General features: G+C 35.4%; 2 protein-coding genes and 1 long non-coding RNA gene across 3 annotated transcripts in view; 2 read left to right on the forward strand and 1 right to left on the reverse strand.

The window, feature by feature from the left end:
* The first annotated feature begins 814 nt into the window (after positions 1–814).
* On the forward strand, positions 815–1,744 carry LOC107707541 (uncharacterized). The gene is made up of 3 exons (XR_001636264.1): positions 815–900; positions 1,019–1,115; positions 1,429–1,744. It is a non-coding gene; the product is annotated as an uncharacterized LOC107707541 (long non-coding RNA).
* An 822-nt stretch (positions 1,745–2,566) lies between these two features.
* LOC107707531 (tumor susceptibility gene 101 protein-like) lies at positions 2,567–11,294 on the forward strand. Its single transcript, XM_016511589.1, has 10 exons — positions 2,567–2,908; positions 3,981–4,068; positions 4,136–4,201; positions 4,282–4,445; positions 4,550–4,676; positions 5,686–5,743; positions 5,926–6,020; positions 10,173–10,293; positions 10,394–10,484; positions 10,583–11,294. The coding sequence occupies exons 1-10, from the start codon at positions 2,867–2,869 to the stop codon at positions 10,670–10,672; spliced, it is 942 nt and encodes a 313-aa protein (XP_016367075.1). The 5' UTR covers positions 2,567–2,866; the 3' UTR covers positions 10,673–11,294.
* Positions 11,295–13,801: 2,507 nt separating this feature from the next.
* ldha (lactate dehydrogenase A4) overlaps positions 13,802–20,010 on the reverse strand; it is a 9,000-nt gene continuing 2,791 nt past the window's right edge. The window contains exons 3-8 of the mRNA XM_016511616.1: positions 18,497–18,614; positions 16,043–16,216; positions 15,759–15,932; positions 15,542–15,659; positions 15,106–15,229; positions 13,802–14,251 (exon numbers count right to left, since the gene is read on the reverse strand). Coding sequence (XP_016367102.1) covers positions 14,087–14,251; positions 15,106–15,229; positions 15,542–15,659; positions 15,759–15,932; positions 16,043–16,216; positions 18,497–18,614 — 873 coding nt within the window. The 3' untranslated portion in view covers positions 13,802–14,086. The remainder of the gene's footprint in view (positions 14,252–15,105; positions 15,230–15,541; positions 15,660–15,758; positions 15,933–16,042; positions 16,217–18,496; positions 18,615–20,010) is intronic.

Raw genomic sequence — 20,010 nt, forward strand, 5'->3', positions numbered from 1 at the left:
AGTCGTCCGCGAGGGGCTGTCGCGCTATTTTGTGTTTATTTTATCATTAAAGTTTCTTTGAATGTTCGCCGGTTCCCGCCTCCTTCTTCCCGTGACTACAAACAACGTTACAGTCACATTTTAGAGAAGAAAGAAATCACCCACTGACTTTCAAAGCTTCTACATTGTAACGACTTTCTACTTCGAGGACCTTGACAGAAATGTAATGTAGTGAAAAGTACAATATTTGTCTTTCAAATGTAGTGAAGTTAAAGTCATAAGTTTCCAGAAAAAATAATACTCAAGTAAAGTACAGATACTCAAAAAGTGTACTTAAGTACAATACTCAAGTAAATGTACTTAGTTACTGTCCGCCTCTGGGTATCACAACATATTCATTCACATTTAAAAATGATATACACTAATAATATTCTGGTGCTTTGAATAATAATAATATAACTGTAATTGGTACAAATAATTATATAATACTTATAAAATAATACAATATTTTAATAAAAATAAACAAATAATATAAAAAGTATTTTTTTATTTTTTTACTTTTACATTGACAATAACGAGCATGACTTAATTTGAATTCGATGTAATTAATAAATTACTTCACAGAAACTTCCTGAAAAATAATACATGTAAATCACATTTTAGTTCTGCTTCATGACATTAAAATATTTTAACAGTGATCTGTCAGTTATTTTATGTAAAGAAAACTTTAAATGCGTTACAGAGAACCACTGACCCTTTTTAAAAGTGTATGTTTAAAAATACTTTCATAATACATAGAATTTTCTTATTTCTGTAAGGAAATCAGTTTGTATTTTTCCTGTAACTTCCTCACAGTCTTTAATGATGGCACAGCGAGGACCTTGGTCGGTTTGACTGGAACCATTGAGGTGTTTTATGAAGGTAAGGTACACCATAAAGATAACTGGCCTTTACTTCTGTTTTACGGTCAAGAAAGAGAGTGTTATTACATATGTATATGAATGCACCGAACAAAACACTTCTACACGTTGTTCTTCAGGGAAACTCTACAATATTCCAGTGAGTTTGTGGCTGACTTATGAAGGCCGTGTTCAGTGAAGTTCCTCCTCTGCATGTGCGTCTTTACCCAGAAGATTGTGAGTATAGTTTCCTTATTCGTTCCTCTTCATATCTGTGTAGAGCAGCTTCACTCCTGAATCCCTTCTCTGTCCTTATTACTTCAAGGAAACAGATAAACATGCAGTTTAGACCTAGTTTAGGTGATTTGAAATATGATAAAGTGTCCAAAGGTTGATGTGATTTTATGTTTTGATTAACTGGAAATGACCATTGTGCACCAACACTGTAAAACAACAGAAAAACATGGCATTTTGATACGGTTGCTGTATTGTTTTGTTGTTGTATTTGTGTGGATATTTAGGTAAAATTAACATTTATGTTTCTTTACAGCAGGTTCTGCTTATCAGAAACGCTCAGTTGAGGAAATCTCACACGTGACGCTGGACAGAGAGGATCTCTTCCTTTCTCCGAACATAATGAAACCGTCCTATAGCTTGCTAGATGTACTGTATACGATTTGATTTTGCAGTTTGTACACAGTTTCTTGTTAAAGTAGACACTTGCATGAAACTGTAAATGTTTGTTTAAACACAATAATAATGAGTGTTAAATTTGAGCAGCACGAATGTAAATACTCAATTTTTATGTACATTATGTAAATATGAAGCAGTGTTTTCCTAGTGATACATAGGCCTACTCAGTTTATTCTCAGTCGATGTTTTTTTTCTCTCATTTATTCATTTTTTGACCTGTATCATATCAAAAATACCTTCCTAAATATGTAAATATTAGTGCTGTCAACAATTAATCGCGATTAATCGCACCCAAAATAAAAGTTTTTGTTTGCATATATGTGTACTGTGTATATTTATTATGTACATATAAATACACACACGTGCATGTATATATTTCAGAAAAATATGCTATTTTTATATATTAAATATATTTATTTATAATATAAATTATATGAATATAAATATAGACATGTAAATACATGTAAATATTTACAAAATGTATACTGTATGTGTGTGGCTTTACACATATATATATATATATATATATATATATACACCGAACACATATATTATGCAAACAAAAACTTTTATTTTGGATGCGATTAATCGCGATTAATCGTTTGACAGCACTAGTAAATTTGCAGATATAAACAGTGGTAAACAAAGATCCCAGATAAATAACAATCACGTCATATTCACTTACATTTTATGAACAAGATTTATATAAATTAAAAAAGACTCTTAAAAAAAAGTTGGATACTTTTAAGTTGTATTCATTACATTGCCAAGTGTTGGTTTTGTCTGTGGAGGTTTATGCATAATAACTGTACGATGTGAACCAACCTTAACTATGAGAATGACAAATAAAAGATGATAAAATAGACCACAGGCATTATATATATTTTAAAACGCATATCATAAAGTATCAATTGTAACGTATGAATGCGTCATTTATTATGTTAAACAGAAACTACTTGCCAGACTTTTATTTTTTAAATCCCAACACACTCCCACCGGAAGTGAAACTGCTGTAGTGAGGCTCGCATCGTTCGTCTTGTTTATCTTCCTCGAGATGAATGCTAGTCGACTTTTCCTACATTTATTGAATTCTCATCAAGTAACTATTATGTGGAGTATGTTAATGAGTTATTAAGGCGTTTAGAGTGTGTTTGTGTCAGACAGCAGGCGTTAATACGACTGTGTAAGGGAGTGGTTTGGCTTGGCCTGTGCTCACACACACTCGTATATTTCACACATTTATTCTTTTATTTCTCAGGAGTTTAGTGTCTTTATTTATATTTGTGTAATAAATCATGGCTGTGGTCAACGAAGGAGCTCTTAAAAAGATGCTGAAGGTCAGTGTCGTGCCTTTTGGTGTTTATTCTTTCATTTGAATAACGTTAGTTGTATTGAGTGGGGAAGAATATAATGAGCATTTGGTATTATAGTGTCAAAATGAAAAATAATCTCATATATATATATATATATACACACTATATATATATATATATATACACACTGTAGACAGGTTATTTGTCTGTGTTTACATACTGAGGTATTTGTCATAGGATTATAGTCAAAATAGTTATGCTAATACTTTATAATAATTTTCATTTTTACACATATAACGCTTAACAGATCATTGTTGAATGTACATTTAAATAATTTTGTGGCATCTTGATTGAATATATTTTCATGCAATTGTGATGAAGACATAAGGGATTATAAATAAGAATTTTAGAATATTAAGAATATTATTTATGTAAAGAAAATAGTTTTTAGCATCAAGATTTTTTTGTATATTTTTATTTTTGTTAATGTAAAAATAATTATAAATGATAAAGTATATTTGTACCATATATTTAAAAAATACAGTGCTGTTTTAGTATTACTTATGCTGTATTATAGTATTAATTAATATTTTTAATTAACTTATTTTTATATTTTCAGTTTTCATTGTAGTTTTTGTTTAAATTTTAGTCATTTTGTTGCATACTTTTGCCATATAGAATTGTTCTTTTTTTTTAAGCTTAGCTTTATCTTAGTTTTTAGTGATTTTATACTTTGACTTCAGCTTATTTATTTTAGTTAGTTGCAAAGGCTAAAATTGTAATTTTTGTTCAAGTTCAGTTTATCTACTGTATTTGGCAGGTTGTCTGTATTTATGGATGTACTAAAATACTGGATTTCGTATGTTTTACCTTTTGAAAGTCAAAATAATTATATTAATATTTTATAATAACGTTAAGAACATAAGCAAACTTTTTTATGTATATAAAAAAACAGATTCTTATCAAATGCACATTTAAATAATTTGATATGTCATGTTGATTCAGTATATTTTCCTACATTTCATTGTGATAAGGCTTTATAATGGAGACAATAGTTTTTGTTGGGGTTATTTATATTAATTTTTTTATATTCCAGCAATACAAATACAAAGATCTCACTGTCCGAGAGATAACAAACGTCATCTCTCAGTACAAAGACCTCAAACCTGTTATGGATGCATACGGTAAGATTCTCTCATCCTATCTGTGTTTCTTTGTGTTTTCCATGAATAACTGATGCTTCCTTCACAGTGTTTAATGACGGATCGTCCAGAGACTTGATGAGCCTCACAGGAACTGTTCCGGTTAGTTATAGAGGTGGGTTAGAGAACTGCTTATAGTGTTATAGATAAAGGAAGCATTATAACATTCAGCCATGCATGCTTTTCCTGTTTCAGGGAATGTGTACAATATCCCCGTGTGCTTGTGGCTGCTGGATACGTATCCCTACAATCCTCCGATATGTTTTGTGAAGCCCACCAGTGCAATGATGATCAAGACCGGCAAACACATCGACGCCAACGGCAAGATCTACCTGCCATACCTGCACGAGTGGAAACATGTACGACTCAGGATTATTACGTTCTAGTATCAAGATTTTTCCTCATACCTCATAGAATAAAAAGATAATGTTTTATGCTCTTTTCTTTCCTCCTGGCCCGTCAGCCTCAGTCCGATCTGTACGGGCTCATCCAGGTCATGATTGTGGTGTTTGGAGAGGAGCCGCCCGTTTTCTCCAGACCCACCACACAACCTCCTTACCAGGCCTTCCAAGCAGCCGGACCCCCGAACCGTAAGCACGGCTTCATCACAGTACAACTGACAAGACGTTTCCATGAGATATGGACAGTTTAAAATGAGAATGTCAAAATAAGAAATTATAGTATTTTAATAAAGAAAATGAAGCGTGCTTTTAGCATCAAGATTGTTTTGCAGAATTTCTAATTTCTGTTATTGTAATGATAAATTAAAAAGTACATTTGTAACATACAATTGTATGTATACATCAGTGTTATTTTTGAATTACTTGTATAATGTTATAGTATTTATTTATATTTTTATATTTTAGTTTATTTTTATATTTTCAGTTTTCATTTTCATTTTACTTTAAAATTTTAGTAATTTTTGTATGGCTTTAGTCATCGTTTTTATATTTCAACTTCGCTTTCATTTATTTTATTTCAGTTTTCGTTTGTACTTAGTTTGTAATTCTGTTTAGTTAGTTTGAACTTAAAATTATTTCATTTAGATTCAGTTAAATTGAGAAATTAACATTTTTGTTTCAACTTAATTTTTTTTCAATATTTTTATTTTGTCTATTTCAGTTTACTGAAATTAACTGTAATACTTTAGTTAATAACAACACTGTTATATATGGTATTATATGTAATGTCAGTGCAAAAATCTTAATACTAAAAATAGACTTAATTTTTTACTTTTTACATTTTAAATTTTTTTTGAAAGAAAACTTAATTGCTTATTTTCTCTTTTGGTTTTGGCAGTTGGACAGAGACATTTCTTGACATGGAGAGACTGTATGTCCTTATAGGCTGCATTGTTGTAAAACATAGAAACTTGAATCTGTTATGAGGATGTTATGTCCACATATTTTGGGCACTGAAAATTTTGACTTTCATGTGACTTAATTTTTTATCTCAGATTACTCCTATATTAAATAAGCTTTTCATGATCAATTAACCATTCCCAATTTTCAAAGTAATACCTGCTTTAAACAGCAGATGTCTCCCTGCACCAGTAGATAATTTAGAAGTGTTTGTTTTGTGTCCTGCTCCTCCTTCCAGAGTCCTATATGTCAGGAATGCCAGCAGTATCTCCTTACGGGCCACACCCAAACCCCTGGTAATGGCTCCTTCAGTCTGACCAAAGATCACATGCAACAGTCTGATCAACATTTGATAAACCTGTTAAAGTCATTTGTATTATTTCCAGCACTCATGATATGAAAACACTTTGTATAAAAAACTGTGTTGTAATTACAGAGCATGATTAATTGGTTATGTAATGATTTGTGTCCGCTCCAGTGGTTACCCAGGTTACCCTTACCCAGGAGGCAATGCTTATCCTGCCACAGGCGGTCCAGCACATTACACTTCCCAGACTCCCGTCACTACTGCGGGTGAGTTGGCATGTTTGCCTTTGGCTTAGTTTTTAGTTGCACTACATCATATACAATTATACTGAAAATCGCAGTAATCCTGCAATAAGCAATGTGGATTCCATTTTCAGTCCCAGGTTGTAGGCCCGAGAGCTCATTTTTCAGGTTTGTTCTTAGTCCTCTTTCCATCTGAATTGACCAAATTTAATCTGCATCTGTATGGATGTGAATTTGCAATGTTCTGTCTAAATCTGAGTCTGAGTTATTTTGAAGTGGCAACACTGAGTATGAAAAAGGGCAGTACTCCGTTTGAATCAGAGTCACTAAATATGAACCTGGGTTAATCTGAATCAGCTGAACTGAAGTGGATTCTGAATTCATTTGAACTGGCAACGTTCAGTCAGTTGATCTGAATCAGCAATACTGAATCTGAGTCACAGTTAAACTAAACTGCTAGAATTTATTTTGAATTTGAATTAATTTAAATTGGCAACAATTCAAGTTGATCTAAATTGACTGCATTCAGTATGAGTATGAGTTAATCTAAATTAACAAACATTATGTCTTAATGTAAGTTAATCTGAATTGATAACACTGAATCGGAATCAGAGCAATTGTTAGCATTCAGTTTGAATCTGAATTCATTTGATTTTGCAACATTCAATCTGAACCTGATTTAATCTATATTTGTAGCATTTACTCTGAATTTATATTAGGCAAGGCAAGTTTTTTTATATAACACATTTCATACACAATGGTAATTCAAAGTGCTTTACATAAAAGGAAGTAAAATAATCATCAAAAAATAATCACAACAATAAAACAAGGAATTTAAATACTTTTAAAATTATTTTACAAAATGTATTTAAAATGAATTTAAAACAGTTAAAAATAGAAAATGATTATACATAAAATACAGTGCAATCAGTTCGGACGTAGCACAGTGCTCATTCAGTAAATGCACAGCTAAACAGAGTTTTGAGTCTGGATTTAAATGTGACTAATGTTTTAGCACATCTGATCTCTTCTGGAAGCTGGTTCCAGCTGCTCTAAGGTCTAGTAGTACCAGCACTGATATTTTGCCTAAATCAGAATTAAAGCGAATATCATTTATTATCCCAGTGAGCGCTGTCTGCGTTCGGAAACCAGATTGAAAATTGTCCAGGTATCCATTTGAGTTTAAGTAGTTGTTCAGCTGATTAAAAACTACCTTTTCAATAATCTTGCCTATAAAAGGAAGATTTGATATTGGTCTATAGTTGCTCAATATGGTGTTATCAAGATTGCTCTTTTTCAGAAGGGGTTTAACAACTGCAGTTTTCACGGAGTCTGGAAAAGTCCCAGAAAGAAGTGAGGCGTTCACCACTTCTAAGAGATCTGCTTCCAAACAGTTAAGCACCCTTTTGAAAAAATATGTGGGAAGTGTGTCAAGATAGCAGGTTGACGATTTAAGGTGCTGTACTATTTCTTCCAAAATTTTGCTATCAATTTCTTCAAAAGCAGACATAGTATCTTCTTTTTGATATTGTGGTTGAATCTGTCTAACCTCTGCATAACTTGGGGATGTGCTAATCGCCTTCCTGATATTATTGATCTTCTCAGAAAAGAAGGAAGCAAACTCATTGCATTTGCTGTCGGAGAGCATTTCACTGGCAATCTGACTTGGGGGGTTTGTCAGTCTCTCAACAGTAGCAAAAAGAGTGCGAGTGTTGTTTAAGTTACTGTTTATAAGGTTTGAGAAGAATGACTGTCTAGCTTTGCCTAGTTCCACATTGAAAGCACGAAGGCTATCTTTATATATGCTATAGTGGATTTCAAGTTTCGTCTTCCGCCACATCCGTTCTGCTTTTCTGCATTGTCTTTTCATACTCTGAACTGCTGTTGATTTTCTCCAGGGTGCTTTTTGTCTGCCAGTCTTCTTGCTGACTTTCACGGGAGCAATATCATCAATAGCATTCTTAACTTTAGAGTTAAATGAATCAAAGAGAAGATCAACAGAGTCTGCAGAAATGCTTGGTGTTAAAGATATAGCCTCCATAAATAGCACACTAGTGTTTTCGTTAATGCATCTCTTTCCGACAGAGACAGATCTAGATTCAGTGGTAGCAGAGATCAAAATATCAAAGAAAATACAGAAGTGATCAGATAGTGCTATATCCTTAATAACAATGGATGAAATGTTTAGACCTCTCCTCTACTGATAAGTTAATCTGTGTGTCCACGATTGTGTGTAGGTTCATGCACATGCTGAATCAGGTCAAAAGTGTTTAAAACAGTTATAATTTCTTTTGTAGTTTTGATTTCTGCATTATCTATGTGAATATTAAAATCCCCTGCAATAGCAAAACAGACACACTCTGAGGAAATCGTTGATAACAGTTCTGTGAACTCTTCAGCAAAGGCTGGAGAGTATTTTGGAGGCCTGTAAATAATGATAAACAGAATGCGTGGAGCACCTTTCAACACAATCCCTAGATATTCAAAAGACAAGTACTGACCAAATGACACTTGCTTGCATTGATAGACATCTTTAAATAGAGCAGCTACACCTCCACCTCTCCTAACAGTCCTGCAAACACTCATGAAAGTAAAGTTAGGAGGGGCTGATTCATTGAGGACTGTTGCACTGCAGCTGTCTTCTAGCCATGTTTCATTTAGAAACATAAAATCCAGGTTGTTTGTGGTTATTAAGTCATTGATTAGAAATGATTTATTTTTTAGTGAGCGAATGTTTAAAAATGCTAACTTGATGGCATTGCATTTTGTCTCAACAGCAATATTAGTTTGATGCATAACAGGCCGCAGATTAGATAAGTCAGCCGTACGGCTTAAGAAGGCCTTAGACTTTCTATCACGTGATAAAACAGAAATAGAGAAAACTACAGGCAAGCTGTCTTCTAGCCATATTTCATTTAGAAACATAAAATCCAGGTTGTTTGTGGTTATTAAGTCATTGATCAGAAATGATTTATATTTTAGTGAGCGAATGTTTAAAAATGTTAACTTGATGGCATTACTTTTTGTCTCTACACCAATCTTAGTTTGATGCATAATAATATTATAATATTAGTAACATTCATTCTGAATCTGAGTTGATCTGAACTGGCAACACTGAATGAAAATCAGAGCTGAACTGAAATGGTAGCATTCAGTTTGAGTCTGAATTCATTTGAATTAGCAACATTCAATCTGAACCAGAGGACATCTAAATGTGTAGTATTTAATCTGAATTTATATTAGCAGCATTCAATCTGAATCTGAGATGATCTAAATGTGTAGTATTTAATCTGAATTTAAATTAGCAGCATTCAATCTGAATCCGAGTTCATCTAAATTTGCTGCATTCAATATGAATATAAGTTCATCTTAATTAGCAACATTCTGTCTGTATCTGAGCTGATCTGAATTGGCAGCACTTAATTTGAATCAGGTGAATTGAAATGGTAGCATTCAGTTTTAATCTGAATTCATTTGAACTGGTAACATTCAATCTGTTAATGTGAATTTGTATCATTTGGCAATGGCAGCTCTGAATCAGCTGAACTGAAATGGTAGAATTCAGTTTGAATCTGAATTAATTTGAATTGGCAAATTTCAGTCTGAATCTGAGTTAATCTAAATTTGATGCATTCAGTATGACTATGACTCAGTCTTAATTAGCAACATTATGTCTAAATCTGAGTTGATCTAAATTGGCAACACTGAATTTGAATCCGAGCTGAACTGAATTAGTAGCATTCAGTGTGAAACTGAATTCACTTGAATTAGCAACATTCATTCTGAATCTGTGTTAATCTGAATTAACAAACATTATGTCTGAATTATCAATACTGAAGCATTCAGTTTGAATCTGAATTAATTAGAATTGGTAACATTTATTCTGAATTTGGGTTAATGTGAATTGGTAGCCTTTACTCTGAATTGGCATCTTTTGTTATGAATATGAGTTACTCTGGATTAACAACATTCTGTCTGAATTGGAGTTAATCTGATTTGGTAACACGTACAGAATGCTTATACTATATTCAGTCAGTCTTTAACTACACTTTCACTCAGTTGTCGAGTGTATCGCAGTCTTGAGAGTCTAGATCTAAAATAAGAAAGCATATTGGACAAGACACAGATGACACGACACGTCTGTTAATGTCAGACTCATAAAAGCTCACTCTTCAGCACGCTTCACCCTTCATATTTACTCCACCCGTCTGTCTCTGCTCTGTCGTGACCCTGACCTCTGGTCTTCAGCCTGGCCGTGTGCCTGCTTTACAGTGACTTCGTTGGACTGCTCTGAAAGGTTGGGTCTGTAACTAGATTCTGAGCTGCTAAAGGTCAAAGGACTTCATCCAGTTCATCCCATTTGACAGAGAGGGAGCTGGGTATATTTAGAGTGGCAGGAGAGGGAAGAGGATCTCAGTCCTCAGAGACCTTTCATCATTAGGAGAAGCCCTGCGGAGAGGAGTCATCGACCTGGAGGTCTTCCTCAAGGTCAGTTCGTCCCTCTACAATGCAAGTTTTGGCACAAACTTGGCATTTATTCTACTATTCTTAGTAATGTTATGTTTGACATCCCCGTTCGTCCACAGCATGTGCGTCTGCTGTCCCGCAAGCAGTTCCAGCTGCGAGCGCTCATGCAGAAAGCGCGAAAGACGGCCGGACTCAGTGACCTCTACTGACCCTGCGCTCCAGCTCTGATCGCACGTGCCAGACTCGGATCTAGTCGCTCTGTGGTACGTCAGTGGGAGTTCAGCTGTTTATGATCTTTTACTTCTGTGAGAGTTTTAGCTTCTGTACCTGACTTTATTTTCTCGATTTGGAAAAGGCAAAATGGGTACGATATTTGAACGCTAAGACCGGAGCATTAGAAGTAAATGAGACGTCGTAGACTTTGTTCCTTCTTTCATTTGAGCTTCTCGTGTTAAACTGGCAGGCGTTTGGCTCTTTGGCTTTAGATACTACTGTTATTAACCGTACTGAGTGATAACTTTTAAACTGTGAAGTGTATGAGGAAATTGCTCTCAGATGTGGATAGCAACTCCTGTTTTCATTCAGGCAAGTTTCAAAGTGTTGTCATACTCCATAACTATGTGAATCTCACAGGAACATCCACCTCAAAATAAATAAAATATATATTTTCTGCAGAAAAAATGTAGGACTATTAAGATTTTTTACATTGTGTAAAATATTAAGTATATTTAAGTAAAAATTTGGGGAAAATAGGTACATTTACTCTTGAAATTTCTCATTAAAGTAATAGGGAAAAAAGTCAATACTGTAATACAGTAATAAAAATAATCTAGTCCGAACATTTTGGATTATTTTTTTTTTTATATTAAAACCAGCATAGGTCAGATATTTTAAATATATTTTATAATAAAATTTTTCTTTACAATGAGAATTTGAGGGAAAATGTGCTTTATCACGATGCAAAAAAAAAATCTTTATGCAAGTTTTCTTTATGCAAAATATTACTAATTCCCTTCTTTTGATTTTGGGGTGAAATATGTAATTTCTTGATAGTTTCTGCGAGATTCACCCAATTTATGGAGAACAGTGACGACTTTTGGTTCCATATTTCAATTTTATGACATTTATTTTGCGGAATTTATTATTTATCTCATTGCAATTGGGAACTATTGCTGTTACAGATTTATTGGTATGTTGTTACACAAAGTTTGGTTTGTGACTAATAATGTTTGAAAACTGAAAAGCTATAAAATGTTGTACTGTACTTTAATATAATTTTGATTTTTTTTACTTTTTATTCTTCCAAATGTTTAAAAACAAATTAACAATTCTTACCCGTTGCATTTCAGTCAGTTGTTTTAATGCACTTTTGGGATGTGAATGAGATTTTTAAGACTTGAGTTGCTGTTTCTTAGTGAGACTTTACCCCCTTATCTGCTAATATTTGTTCTTATTTGTACCAGGCTGTAGATTATGATGTCGGGCAGATCAATAAAAGAACATGATCTTGAATCATGATAGATTTGTGAATGGTCAGCACCTTGCATCATGTTTTCACATCAAGTGTGCGTAATAAATAATTGGCCGGTGCCACTGATTTATTACTTTACTTGTATTTTGACCTTGAGGTATTGAACTCTAGACGGGCCTGATATTGATGCCATATAACTACCTGCACCTGGAATGCTCTAGTAAACTCTTGACACAGATTTTAGACAACATGGTCCACTAACCTAGTTTGTTTCTGTACAGCTGTTATTTCTATTCAGCCTGCAGAACAAAGAGACAGAAGCTTTTGTAGTTAGTCACAATGTTTATTCAGTCGTGGGCTGTGTGTGTCTCAATTCTACAGTCACACGCTTCAAGTAACAGCTTTAACCGTCGCTGTGTATCACCACACGGCTGGGAGTGTGTCGTTGCTCTTATGAACCAACACTGACAGAAATAAAAATACATTGACAACAGCATTTTGTTTCCAGCTGATACATAAGGTGTACACCTACACAAATTACAAGTAGATGGATTATCTAAAACTATCAACACCTCAACATGCTTTTGTGTTATACTATAATTTACAATGAAGTTGAGAACAAATTAAGCCATTGTAAAAGGTTTTATGCCAAGATATTTATGTAAAAGTGCTTTTTCCGGTAGACAATCAGTGCATTTGTGGTTGACTTTCAGTACAAAGTCACGCAAAGTCATTAACTTGGGTTATTGAGTGCGTTTACATGCACAATCAAGCAATGTTTATAATGTTAAAATGTCTTAAACGGTGTTCTGCTCATGAAGTCAATTTCTCTTTGCATGTAAACGGTTATTTGTATTCGGTCATGTTATTAAATGGACCATATAAATCATTCGTAAAGCCCTTCTTATGCAAATTGTTGCATTCAAATAAAAATTAACTCGCATGGTGTAACAATTCAAAATTGATTGTAAAACTAATCGAAGGTAAACCATTGCATTCCATTTCAAGGCGACAAATCATTTGTTAAACCATTCTTACCCATTTCATTTCATGTAGAAATTCGAAATCGTTCGTAAAATCATTCTAAGGTAAAACCATTGCATATAAATTCAGCGTAACAATTCAAAATAGTTCATAAAACCGTTTGTGTTAGTTGTCAAATTTAATGCAACAACTGAAAATGTAGAACAGTTCCAAGTTAAAATGTTGCATCAAATTCAATGCAACAATTCAAAATCATTCGTTAAACCATTGAGTTACCCGTTGCACTTAATGTAGAAATTTGAAATTGTTCGTAAAACCACGCGAAGGTAAAACCATTGCATTAAATTTAACATGACAATTCAAAACGGTTCATAAAACAAACCTTTTAAAACCGTTCCAAGTTAAATTGTTGGAACAAATTCTATGCAACAGTTTAAAACTATTTGTTAAACCATTCTTGCGTTAATTGTAGCATTTAAATGTAGAAATTCAAAATTGAATGTAAAACAATTCTAGGATAAATCATTGCAATCATCTCAATGTGAAAAGTTACACAAGTTGTACTACCAATTTACAGATTTTTGTTCTGCTTGTTTAACAAATAAGGACTATTGTGCACATTTCTTTTTTATATTTTGATGTCAACCCTGCCAAAAAAATTTAATAGCTCACAAAAAACACGATTTTCCAGCATTGGTAGTTTTCTGAGCTGATTTTTTTATGTATATAATTTTATTGTACATGTAAACACCATGATATTTCATAAAACTTATACTTTGTAGCTTTGGTTTTACGTGTTGGTCTTGTTGAAATGATCAATTGCGTGATGCAGGACACAAGTACGGAATGCTAGTTGACCTCAGAATGGAATAAAATAAGAGACTCAAATTGCACATCACCTTGTTCACAAGTGCTTCTTTGTTGAATATACAATAGTACGCACAGACACAAACTTTTACAAAGGCTGATGATCTTTGTCAAGACAACAGGAATAAACCATTTCTCCTCTGCAGTTAAAATAAGGAGCGTTACAATCTGAAGGTCTGAGACGCGTGGAGATATCCGATGGTTAAAGGCAATGAGATTTATGAGGTCAGGAGAAAGATAGGCAGGACTCGTCAAGGTTTGTAATTTGTGACACTAGCTACATTTGGGAGGAGACCGCGGTTCACAGGGTCAGCTCCTTCTGAACGCCCCACAGGGTCTCAGCGCTCTTCACCAGCTGTTTCTCCTCTTCTGGCTTGAGGGTCATGTGGACAACATCTGTCAGGCCGCTGTTACCCAGGATGCAAGGCACGCTGAGGAAGACCTCTTCATTCACACCATGCATTCCCTGTGAATACGCAACAAGTGTCAGATAATTGTCCTTTGTAGCACGGTTCCAAAACTTAGCAGGCTAATCACCGAACCAACAATTTTAGATATCATAGGCTGTTCCGAATGAAATTCTGCCTTATTAGATAGATAGTCATTTTAGCCTAACCTAAAGTAGCGTCGTATGTACATTTTGAATATAATTCAATTCCAGAATGCACTGCGACAAACTCAGAGAAGCGTTTCATCCAAAATAGCGGACAATCTGAAGGTCTTATGCATTTTATGTCATGAGCGCTAATTGTGCCACTTGTTGCTATCCATGAAGAGTTGTTCAGAGTTGTTATTCGTACGCAAGATGGATAAATCCAATTAAAACCCAATATGTGTGTGTGCTTGTGCTTTGTTAGCTTAGGAACATGCTAACGCAAGATGTACTGGAACCTACTATGAATGTCGATCAAGTCTTATGCTCTTTGCATGATGAGTGCTATTTGTGGCACACAAAGAGTTGTTCAGATCAGGTACTCGGTACATAAGATTGTTAGCTTAGCAACATGCTAACATAAGATCCAACTGTTAAGATACTGGAACCATCTGTGAACATTAATCAGTTCTTCTGTGTGCTTTAAGTTTGCGTTGCATAGGAGTTTGTCCACGAAGAGCTTCTCAATCCCTCACTTGGACTTGGACCAGGATGTTGCCATAAAAGGTAGCTGCCTATGTAGTCATTAGATGGCGGTTTGTAATGGAGTTTATCATTATATATATACACACACACACGTATTTATGTTCTCGGTACTAGAAAAATGGTTCACAATATTTGGTTAATGAAGATTGCTGGTCACGCAGAAATAAACAAGAGAATCTCACCTTGACCAAGGTTGAAACTGGATGACACTTGCGTAGGTTCTTCAAGATGCTCTCACACAGGTCAGCTACAGACATACCTATAGCCCAGGAAGTGTAGCCCTTCAGCTTAATAACCTCATATGCACTGCCAATACAAACCAGATTTATGTTAAACACAGATAAACAACCATGAGTCCAGACTAAATGCATTCACACAAGGACTTGATTTATATGCTTTCTAATGGCAACACAGAGTACACATTAGAGATCATATACAGTGGGTACGGAAAGTATTCAGACCCCCTTAAATTTTTCACTCTTTGTTATATTGCAGCCATTTGCTAAAATGAAAAATGACGGGGCCTCTCTCCCTAAAATCTTTCTATACGTCGTCCTGAGACTATTATTAGTGTACTAAACCACTGTATGGAAGTCTAGTGGGTTACAAATTATTCACCTGTCAACCACCATCTTGTGGACGCTCTTCCAGTCCTCCTTGTCTTTATCTGTTCCCATGTCAGGGTTCAGACCCTGGAGGGACACTCCAGCCACATTGACTCCGCTCCACACAGGAACTACAAAAGAAAGAGGACGTTTACATTTTATGAAGAAAATGATTGTTCATTGTGCTCCTGAAGCACATCTGTGCTCCCAATCATCTTTGCAGTCCTCACCGCTGGAGTCTCCATGTTCTCCAATAACCCAACCATGGCAGCTAGATGGGTGAATGCCCAGTTTCTCTCCCATCAGGTAACGGAAACGAGCAGAGTCCAGGTTTGTGCCGCTGCCGATCACACGGTTCCTGGGCAAACCGCTCAGCTTCCAGGCCACGTAGGTCAAGATGTCAACTGAAGAGAAGACGACATTGGTTTACGGTCTCGGAGGCTACATGACGTCAACTGAAACCTTTGAGCACAAAAGGACGTTCAGTCGTAATGTCAACCCAGGTATGACATACCTGGGTTTGAGACCACCAGAAGGATGCAGTTGGGGCTGTACTTCATGATGTTGGGGATGATGAACTTGAAGATGTTGACGTTCCTCTGGACGAGGTTCAGGCGGCTCTCGCCCTCCTGCTGACGGGCTCCAGCGGTCACAACGACCACTTTGGAGTTGGCAGTCACACTGTAGTCTGGAAATCACATGGAATGATCAATTTTGGAAAGATCCCACGTTCCCTTGGTTCCTGTCAAACACTCTCTCAAGGCCTGTTCAGACCAAGCTTAAGTAGATCGTAGAAACCACTGGCACCATTGGTCTCTATGATTCGATTATGCTTACAATGTTTTTGGAAAATGCACCCCAAGACTAAATAGTTGCACATTTGTTTTGAGCGGGGTGTCCAATTCGGTTTCTGGAGAAGTACCTCCCTGCAAAAAGTTCAGCTCCATCCCTGATCAAACACAACTGAACAAGCTAAGGAGATCTTCAGGAGCACTTGATAATTACGGAAAGGTGTATTGGATCAGGGTTGGAGCTGAACTCTGCAAGTAGGTTGATCTCCAGGAACAAGGATTGGTCACCCCTGGTTTAGAGACTAGGTTTTCAACCCTGCTCCTGGTGACCCACTGTCCTGTAAAGTTTTTCCAAGCTGCTTCAGCTCACCTAGCCTGTGATTTTCAAGCAATCCTGAAGACCGTGATTAGCTGGTTCAGGTGTTTGATTAGGGTTGGAGCTAAACTCTGCTGGACAGTTGGTCCCAGGAGCAGAGTTGAAGACCTAGGTTTAGACTTCATACAAGAACTCCTACAGACCAGTTTACACTGGCAAAAAATGATTTTTTTTCTGTAATGAAAGGTTGTGGTTTTTAACAAATTGTTGGATCTTTTCTTTCTTCACTTGGAACGAAAAAGAACAAGACGACAATAAGATTTAAGCTTCATTGTACAACAGGATATGAGTGCTTTTTTGTCTTGCTCCTAGTCTGAATAGACCTTTCACCTGCAAGGTTTCATTTTGTTCTTGGTGTGAATAGACATTTATAGTACAGTGGCTTCAAAATTATTTCTCAAGTTAATAAAATTTAAGTTAAGGCAGGGGTGTCAAACTCCGTTCCTGGAGGGCCGCAGCCCTGCAGAGTTTAGTCCCAACCTGCTCAACCCTAACACACAAACCATGTAGTTTTCAAATAAGCCTGAATGACTTGATTAGCTGGATCTGGGGTCTGTTTCATAAAACAAGTTTACCAAATAAGCCAGGTTTATTTCAGTTAGTCTGACTTATTGTCACTTGAGTTAGTTCAAAATAAGTCAGACTAACTGAAATAAGCCTGGCTTATTTGGTAAACTTGTTTTATGAAACATGCCCCAGGTGTGTTTAATTAGGGTTGGAGCTAAACTCTGCAGGGCTGTGGCCCTCCAGGAATTGAGTTTGACACCCCTCTGTTAAAACAATTGGAACCAACTGTGAACGTTAATCATGTCTTTTATGCATTTCACGTCATGAGCGCTTGTGGGAGCTGCTGTGCATAAAAAGTTGTTCAAATTAGTTATTCTGTATATAAGAGATCAATCCAATTAAAACTGCACCCAATATTTGTGCATTTGCACTTTGTTAGCTTAGCAACATGCCAACATAGGATCTACTGGAACCGACTGTGAACGTTAATCACGTCTTTTATGCGGTTTGCGTGATGAGCATAAGTTGAGTGTCTATCCTATATTTTGCATTGCGTTCCGCACCGTTGGCACTACAGACCATCAGCGGCGGCCTTTTAGACGACTGAGCATGTTACATTGACGGCAAAACTTGTTGCTGAGAGAGATCACTGTGATTGGCCGTTCAGTTTAGCGAACCATTATACGAGAAGAAAAACTAAGTAACAAAAGTCAAGAGCTCTTCTTATTTATGGTTTGATAATGGTATGCAAGTGCAACTTTGTTTAAGGTCTTAAGTCTTCCGGTTTCCCTTGTTAAATGATGAATACAAACTACTGCCACCTGCTGGCATGGAGTTATTTTCTCTCGCAGGCACAGAACATGCATGCTAGTTGGCCGTAGGCCGTAGACTTTGCAGTGTGTTCAAACGCAACTTTTTAGACCAGATGCTACCACGTTGATCGGTCTGGGCATTTAGGGGGATATTGATTCTTCTAGCTCACAGAAAACTGGCAAGTTATTCATCACTTTTGTTAATTTTTTTTTCCTTTTCAAAACATTTTATATAACGGATTAAGATGCAGTTCCCTTTTAAATAACGGAATGCTGCTTTTAATTATTTATTTTTACACAGTCAACAATTTAGTAATTCCATTACATAAATACTAATCATTTTGAATCTAGGTTACCTCACTGGTACATTTTATCACCACATCAGCACTAATCAAACCGTCTGCTCCTTATCATCAACCATAAATTAACTCCCCCCACCACCCCCTCACATTTTCTTTTAATGGTAGATTTTGAAATCTGACCTTTATCCGCCACTATCTTGTGCGTCTTGAGAAAGAGGCTTCCATGCTGCAGGTCCATAGCCTCTCCTTTCAGCTTATCTTCAATCACGTCCACTAGGGCGAGTTCATCCGTCAGATCCTGCACAAACACATGCATTGACTTCAACACTCCTCTACTGAGAATACACTCCTATCCACCTCTTAATGGCCAGCAGACAGTGGTGAATGTTGAATTTGGGGTTTAGTTTTATTACCTGTTCAATTCAAAGTAAAACTGAAGTTACACTATATTTCTTATATATGGCATTGTAGGTTTAGCAATTGCATTTCACACCAATGGAAGAATGCAGAGAGCTGAAGTGTGATGCAAACTCTAGTCTCCAGATATGGGGATCATGTTTATTCTCGGTGGAGGTTCAAGGCCTTCCTTCTCATTCAGAAATCGCTCTACGTTCAAAGGTCAGGAAAGCTTTCAAAGCCGGTGTTATTTCCTTGAGCCACAGCAGCTTTACCCAAAGTGAGAATTCAGGAGAAAAACACGATAGTTCAAGGAAGATACAGGAATCAATGTTTTCATTCCATATATTTTTTTGTTGTTTAGAGGTTATGGGAACAACTGGACACATGGCATTTCATTTCATTTGGACCTACACAATTAACAACTTACCAGTTGTTAATTTTATTAAAATCAGAGAAATTGTTGGAGTAGTAGTAGTAGTAGTAGAAGTAGTAGTATATTTTTATTTAATGCCATGTCAGCATCTTGGGCTATTTTCATGGCAAAAACAATTTAAAAAAATACAAGTATAACAAATGCAATAAAAACCAGCAAACAAACAAGTTATATTATACAAGATTTTTTACATTAACAAATTTTAATATAAGTGATACAAGATTAATATAGTCATATTAATGAAATTGTCTTTTTCCTCATTTTCACCACGTTTCTTTATAGAAACAGTAAAGATAGACAGGACATGTTGGGAGCCAGATTCAACCCCACACTGCTTACAACAGAATCGTGGTTCACTGAGCATCTGTAGTAACCACAAGGCACATTTCTGTCCTTTGTTACAACAATGAAAATTGTGTCATTTAGATCATTTAAAAAGTCTAATTCTAATCCATTTATTTTAATTAATTAATTTCTCAATTGATTTTAAAATAAATGTCATTTAGGTCATTTAACAGGTCTAATTTTATTCAGTTTATTTTAAAATCAATTATTATTCTTTTTTCAATTCATTTTAAAAATAAATCTGTAACTTGGATAATTTAAAAAGGTTACTTAAATTTTAAAAAATCTATTATTAATACCTCAATTCTATAATAATTCCCCAAATTGTTTTAAATAAAAAATTACAATTAAATTAAAGCAATAAGCCCCGTGAAGCCGTGGTTTACAGTGAATTTATAACAGCTAAGGGGAGTTGTTAGATGTGAAGCGGAGTGCCTAAATCCCCCTTAGCTGTTATAAATCCACTGTAAACCACGGCTTCACGGGGCTTATTGCTTTTATAAAACGGTTATTCCAT

This window comes from Sinocyclocheilus rhinocerous, unplaced genomic scaffold, assembly GCF_001515625.1.
Source record: "Sinocyclocheilus rhinocerous isolate Xijiao unplaced genomic scaffold, SAMN03320098_v1.1 scaffold1376, whole genome shotgun sequence".
Classification (NCBI taxonomy): domain Eukaryota; kingdom Metazoa; phylum Chordata; class Actinopteri; order Cypriniformes; family Cyprinidae; genus Sinocyclocheilus; species Sinocyclocheilus rhinocerous.

What these genes read in the sequence shown, in the direction of transcription:
- LOC107707531 (XM_016511589.1), top strand. Translation starts at nt 2,867, where the DNA reads ATGGCTGTGGTCAACGAAGGAGCTCTTAAAAAGATGCTGAAG. An exon ending in CTCTTAAAAAGATGCTGAAG is followed by an intron (nt 2,909 to 3,980) that starts GTCAGTGTCGTG and finishes TTTATATTCCAG; the next exon opens with CAATACAAATACAAAGATCT. An exon ending in TGTTCCGGTTAGTTATAGAG is followed by an intron (nt 4,202 to 4,281) that starts GTGGGTTAGAGA and finishes TTCCTGTTTCAG; the next exon opens with GGAATGTGTACAATATCCCC.